The 6,968-nt window shown below is 48.8% G+C and overlaps 1 protein-coding gene across 1 annotated transcript in view; it reads right to left on the bottom strand.

Moving 5' to 3' along the window:
* Nucleotides 1–6,683, bottom strand: part of SHISA9 (shisa family member 9) — a 229,109-nt gene extending 222,426 nt beyond the window's left edge. The window contains exon 1 of the mRNA XM_087728458.1: nt 6,065–6,683. Within this exon, the coding sequence (XP_087584584.1) occupies nt 6,065–6,603 (539 nt within the window). The 5' untranslated portion in view covers nt 6,604–6,683. The remainder of the gene's footprint in view (nt 1–6,064) is intronic.
* Nucleotides 6,684–6,968: the final 285 nt, after the last annotated feature.

Below are 6,968 nucleotides of genomic sequence, written 5' to 3'. Positions count from 1 at the left end.
TTCCTTGACGTAGTTCATTGAGAGTGACAAGTGTTACCCAACCGGTTTCGTGAACAAGAATTCACCAAGGTTCTAGACAAATGCCCAGCCATCACATCAGAGGTGGTATTCAGCCGATTATAACTGGTTCTGGTGAACCGGTAGTGGGAATTTTGAGTAGTTTGGAGAACCGGAAAATGCCACCTCTGGCTGACCCCCCCCCCCAAATGTATTTGCTGCCTCCCAGGTCCCAGGTGATCGGCTGGGTCTTCTTTTGTTGCCCTGCACAGGAGAACGGAGCTGGAAAGCAGGTTAGTGAGGTGGGGAGGGAATGGAGATTATGCAGTATCCTTTCCCTGGAGTGAGGAGGAATGTGGATTTTGCAGTATCCTTCCCCTGGAGTGGGGAGGAAATGGAGATTTTGCAGTATCCTTCCCCTGGAGTGGGGAGGGAATGGAGATTGTGCAGTATTCTTCCCCTGGAGTGGGGAGGGAATGGGGATTTTGCAGTATCCTTTCCCTGGAGTGGGGAGAGAATGGGGATTTTGCAGTATCCTTCCCCTGGAGTGGGGAGGAAATGGGGATTTTGCAGTATCCTTTCCCTGGAGTGGGGAGGGAATGGAGATTGTGCAGTATCCTTCCCCTGGAGTGGGGAGGGAATGGAGATTATGCAGTATCCTTCCCCTGTAGTGGGGAGGGAATGGGGATTTTGAAGTATCCTTCCCCTGCCGCACCCACCAAGCCACGCCCAACAAGTCACATCCACAAAAATGGTAGATAAAAAATTTGAATCCCACCACTGCACCACACCAAATAGAATAAACCACAAACCCCCAATGGGCTAATTATAGTAAAAAAATAAGCCATATATAGCAGAAAACAAGAAGAAACAAATGCCAATGATCTCAACTCTTGCTCCAGAACGTCACATGTCCACGGAATAATTAACCTATTCTATCTCCATACGTTCTCCTAAAGATCTGGTTTCCATGTCTTTCCAAAATACCAACAGTTCTAGCTTTCTAGGTCTTTGGGTTTAGAAAGCTAACTTGGATGGAGGCAGGCCTCAAGTGGGGAATCAAACGCCTAATTTCTTGCAGCCATTTTTAAAAAAACCTATACTTGCATTAAAATAAGCAAACTGGAAAATGGAAATGATTTGTTTCAGGTAAATGCCATGCAACACCTCTCTACAATGTGTTTAACACCACAAAGGCACTTCAGCTTGGATCAATGCAAAAGCTGTTAAATAACTTCAATAAATAAATTTTAAAAGGCAGACAGAGTGGTACAAATTGCCCTTTTTCAGCCTAAAATGATTATCTTTCAACTGTGTTCACTTAACAGCTTAACCAGGTCAGATTAACGCCTTGATATATATTTTTTTCTCCATGCAAGGGCTTGGTATGCATTAATCTTGATGAGGCTAGAAACAAACACATGTCCACACATGCAAACGTACACACACACACACAAGGTACGCATTTATTGAGAGAAAGAGGCTTAACCCCTTTTTCATTGGGTGATGTTAGGATGCATTTTGCACATCTGTAGTGGCAACCCAGAAAAAGGATTCATTCGGTAATCAGATAACATCGGTTACATGAATGATGCAGCCTTGTAACAGTTTTGGATACTGTGAGAATGTGAAACTGTCATGGAAGGATGTCTGGCTGTTAGAGAGACCAAGGAACTGTAAGATGATGGTTTCAATAAGTTCTGCTTTGGTCATCTAGCAAGGACCCCAACATCTGCTTCTGCAACAACAAACCAGAATAATAGAGTTGGAAGGGATCTCCAAGGTCCCTTCCAATTCTGTTGTCCTGTCCTGTTCTGGTTTGTCCATTTTAGAACATAGAATAATACGGTTGGAATAGCAATAGCAATAGCAGTTAGACTTATATACCGCTTCATAGGGCTTTCAGCCCTCTCTAAGCGGTTTACAGAGTCAGCATATCGCCCCCACAGTCTGGGTCCTCATTTCACCCACCTCGGAAGGATGGAAGGCTGAGTCAACCTTGAGCCGGTGAGATTAGAACCGCCGAACTGCAGATAACAGTCAGCTGAAGTGGCCTGCAGTACTGCACCCTAACCACTGTGCCACCTCGGCTCTGTAAACGGAGAAGTAAACAGAAGGGACCTTGGAGGTCTTCTAGTCAAAACCCTTGCAAATGGCATGAGATCTTATACTATCTTGGTCAATATCATCTTCTCAACACCTTGAGCTGTGGATTATTTAACTGGACAGCGTTGAGATGGAATGTGGGATCTAGTCTTGCTCACAACTCTGCCCTTCAGGTGTGAAGAGATGCCCCCATTCACAAAATCCATTTTTGTACCCTTAGGAACGACTCCGGAAATCAGAGGTGAGACCGTCTCCATTACACATGGCCAGTCACCTGGTAAGAAGGAGTTTTCAGGAAAGGGTGGGTCAAAGGCCAGTCAAGATCTGCTGTCAGATTTCTGGCAACTCTGGAAACTCGGATTCAAATAGAGCAAAATCCAACTGATCTCCTCTCTATGCACACCTGAAGGATGTGAGCTTGGAATAAGGAGAGATTGGGATACAGGGAAAAAAATTAGGAGTGAAATACATTTTGGAGCATCTGAAGAAATTCCTGACTTCTGTATAGTCTTCAAGATATTTTGTTGAGAACCAGTTCATTGTTGCTTATAAAAATCCTTCCGTTCCCCACCATCCAGTCAGAGCTGAAGAAGCTTCTTGGATGAAAAGCAAAATGTCTTCAAAGAAAAACAAGAAAGCAAGGTTGCCTTTTTTTGGGGGGGGGAAGCACCTTTGGGACAACCATGACCTGGATGACAGAGAATCTCTACAGACTTTTAGCTATACAATTTGGGATGCACCCCCATGGAATGGTGTGGGAGTAGGAATGGATTCCCAGAGGGGAAATTGCAGACTGCAGGAACCAGGAGCACTAACTCAGGTGACCCTGAAGACACAGGTAAAACTCCAAGTGCTTCAACGACCCTCTAAAAGGATGCAAATGAGCAGCTCTGTCTGCAAGGAATATATATCCTTCCATTCCCAACTATCCAGTCAGAGCGGAAGAAGCTTCTTGGATGAGAAGCAAAATGTCTTCAAAGAAAAACAAGAAAAAATCCAGTTGCCTCTTGGGGGGGAAAAAAGCATCATCGGGACCTGGAGGACTGAGAAACTCTACAGACACTGCTTATAATGTACTCTACCTGGTTGATCCCAAGATGATAGTGTAGTTATCATAAAACAGAGACCCTACAAAGCTTCCCATGGCTTCTCTCTGGTTTAAGGTGTCCTGTTTGGGCCACCGTAGCCTCCATCCATTCCTTTAGTCCTCCATAAGGATTTGTATGCAGGAGCACCCAAACCCAAGTCCATTCATCTCAAAAGGAAAGTAAGATTTTGGAAACAACCGGCAGTGGATATATAGGCAAATCGTGCCTTACAATGACGAATGAGAAAGAAAAATGGAAGTTCGTTCTGTTTTTTTCTCCTCTTGGAGAAGTTGGGTTTTTAGGAAAGGTTCCGTCGCAAAGACAGCACGGCTCCCTTCTGAAAAGGGAGAAGTAAGCAGAAGGTTCCTCCGAGCAGCAAGCAAGTGCTCAAAACTGGAGCCTTCTTTCACTGCACCGAAATTCAGATTTACTGCAGGAAGTGTGTAAACACATCGGTTCCAATTCTTTCACCTTTCAGCCAATAACATGGGACGGTGACTTGGGTGCCATCCATTATACCTTGGACTGATGTAATATAGAGACTACAGAGATCTGAATGGGGAGGGGGGGAGGAAGGATCTTTTCCAATCTTTTCAAAAAAGCAGAAGGAAGGAAAGGCATCCTTGGAACTTTCTTGGCCTGGATTGAGCGGATTAGATTCCTCGCCTTCAACAGGAGGAAGAGTCCCCCCCTCTCTTTCTCTCACTCACTCACTCACTCTCCCCCACCCCGTTAGTGAACCTTAAAGAAGATCACAGGAGCTTTTGGGCCCCTAGCAAATGCCTGCACTCGACTTTCTTCTTGGTAGTAAAAAAATGATCGCCCATCAGCCAGTGTATAAATAGCAAATAATTGCTAGTGAAAGGAATGGGTGATGCATTCTGAGAACTATTTTGGGTGCCTGAATGCAGGGGGAAGCTGTTAATCACATAGCAAGCAGCAAGATCCTGGGCTGGAAAGGTACTCCAGGTGTTTAGGGAAATGGAGGAGAAGAAAAAGGAGAAGGAGAAGGAGAAGGAGAAGGAGAAGGAGAAGGAGAAGAAGAAGAAGAAGAAGAAGAAGAAGAAGAAGAAGAAGAAGAAGAAGAAGAAGAAGAAGAAGAAGAAGAAGAAGAAGAAGAAGAAGAAGAAGAAGAAGAAAGGCAGACAGAGAGACAACGGAGATGGATTGAAGATGAAGAACCTCAACTGGCCATTGCTCATTTTAGCTGCACCCATTAAAGAAAATAAATTTCTGGTGGTACCATTGTTCCTCTTGAGAACTTCTTCCATAAGCTGATCTCCATCTGATGGAAAAGGCACCTGATTATAGGCTACAGCTCTCACCCCCATTACCCAACCCAATGGTCAATGGGGACATTCACCACAAAACACCCCAGGCTTCTTATCCCTCCAACGAAACGATTTGCTTTGCTTCTCTCTCTCGTCCTCGTCCTCCTCCTCCTCCTCCTTTTTTGCTTTTAATTGTTTTTATTTGATCTACAAAATGTCTCTCCCCATCTGTTTTGCTTTCATGTGTCGGGGATTAGCATAATGAATCAGACAGACCCCCATAACTTGACAAATGAATCGCGACTTTTGAGTCCCTCCTGTTGCCATCATGGTGGTGGGTTAGGCGGGAGAGAAATTTGGTGAGGAGGCGACGGGTGGAATTTCAAGAAGGCCAAAAACAGCCCGGTCCTCGAGCCCTGAAGGGATTGGACGTGCAAACAGCTCAAAACCCAGCAACATTGTTTGACGAAGAGAAGGGAGCGTAGGTTTGAGCTAAGCCAGCCATTGCTCAATGGGTATAGCTCTGAAATACATCCATGCAGCACAAATGCATCCACACACTGCTTTTCGCCCAGTTGTCTGTTCTCATCCCACTGCAGAATGTGTCTGACTGTCTGTCTGTGTGTGTGTGATGTTATGGTGCCATCAAGCATTGCTATCTTCTACAGTGGGGACTAAGCTGGTGTGCAAGTTTATACCTCCAGGGGTGGGTTTCTTGAGTTGTATTTGGACTGCCTGTAATGGTATGGCTAGTTTATCTAAAGTCAACCTTGGCGACTTTAAGTCCTGTGGAATTCAACTCCCAGAATCCCCCAGCTGTGCACAGGACTTAAAGTCGCCAAGGTTGAGAAACACTGATCTAATGGGTTCCATGTTAGGGTATATCTCTGATTTCTACAAGCTCTGGATGGGAAGGAGAGATGGCTGGGAATTAACAGGAAAGAACCACACACACACACACTTTTTTTGAGGCAAAGTAGCAAGATGATAAAGGGGTGTGTGCATGCAGACACGTGTGAGTGCATGTATGTGTTGGTGGATAGGTACACTCTTGATTTGTCCCCCCCCCCCAATACACCTCCATCCGAGTTCTAACAGATGCAATGGGGGGAAATCCTGCTGCGATTCTGGCTACATTAACACCAACATCCATAATGGTTTCCATTCTTGCGCCTTCTCCAACATCTGCAAGTGCATAGCTGCGCATGGGACTCCTTTCCTGTCCTCTTCACTCTTGAGGGGGGGGGCTCTTGGGCCCCTGTTGCACAAGAGGTGTGGGTTGACTGCCCCTGCAGAGCCCCCTCCCCAGCCCTCTTTTCCAAGGCTCCATGGAAGCTTTCCAAAACTGAAGGAGGGGACATGCTCCGATTTCCCCACCACACACACACACACACACACACACACACAAACACACACTCCAAGAAGATGCTCACCCCATGGTGGCTGGGATTTCCCCCCCTCCCTCCCCCAAGGCTAAAACAGCAGAACAGGCCTGCGGCGGGTGGCATATGGCATCATATGGCATCGGGGTGGGAGGAGGTGGAGTGGGCTGGGGAGGGGATGCTCCCAGAGAGGAGGGAGGAGGGAAGGAGCTCAGCTCACCTGGACATGTGTTCCCGCTGGGGCCGGTGTGCTTTCTCCAGCCCCAGTTTGGTGAAGATGCCCACCAAAACCATAACAGCAACCACCCCGCAGATGATGTAGACGATGAGGTTGGTCTTGTCGCGGGTGGGGTCATGGGACGGATCCATGGGCCGGTTGGTCATCTTGCGCCCGTTCAGCCAGGGGGGCTTGATGTAGTTAGTGCAGACGTCCTGGTCCAACCGCCTCTTCTGATCCTGGCAGCAGAAGCGGAAGCCGCACGTGCCACAGCAGAACGGGTAGCCGCGGACGCTGCAGTTGAAAGCCTCGTCCCACTGGCCCATCACATCGAAGTAGCCCCGGCATGCCTCCGGGCTGGGGGGCGGCTCCGAGGCGTCGGCGGGTGGCGGCTCGCCCGCCCGGCTGTGGTTCCCGCCGGAATCGAACAGCATCACGATGCTGCCCAGGTGTTGCCCGACTTTCTCCTGCGCCCGACACAGGAGAGGGGGGAGAAGCTCTGCCGCCAAGTAGCCCAAAACCAAGCGGAGGAAGCCCTTCATCCTTCGCAGCGCGCCGCCAGGACACCTGAGGTTGCCTTCCCTGCCGCCGCCGCTGCCGCCGCCGCCGCAATTCGAGGCTCCCGACGCTCCGGCGCTGCGCCAAGGATTGTACATAAAGGGGGTCTCTCTTGGGCAGGCCCCGTTGGTGCGCTCTTCCGCTCGCTCTTCTTCCCCGCAGTTAGTCGCGAAGGCTGCCTTTCAGCACCGCGGACACCGCCGGGGGGTTTTCAGCACCGCGGACAGCTCCCGCGCAGCCTAGCAGGGCCGCCTCTGCCGAGCATGCGGGGCTGGGGGGCGGGGTACCCCCTCCTCCTCTTCCTCCTCCCCCCTCCCGCCAGACCCCCCCTCTCTCCTCGCCTCTTCCC

Source organism: Thamnophis sirtalis, unplaced genomic scaffold (genome assembly GCF_051295495.1).
Source record: "Thamnophis sirtalis isolate CommonGarterSnake01/CBP01778 unplaced genomic scaffold, rThaSir2_p1.2 scaffold_14, whole genome shotgun sequence".
In the NCBI taxonomy this organism is placed as follows: Eukaryota; Metazoa; Chordata; class Lepidosauria; order Squamata; family Natricidae; genus Thamnophis; species Thamnophis sirtalis.
Note: the sequence above shows the minus strand (reverse complement) of the source record. Positions and strands in the feature narration are given on the sequence as shown.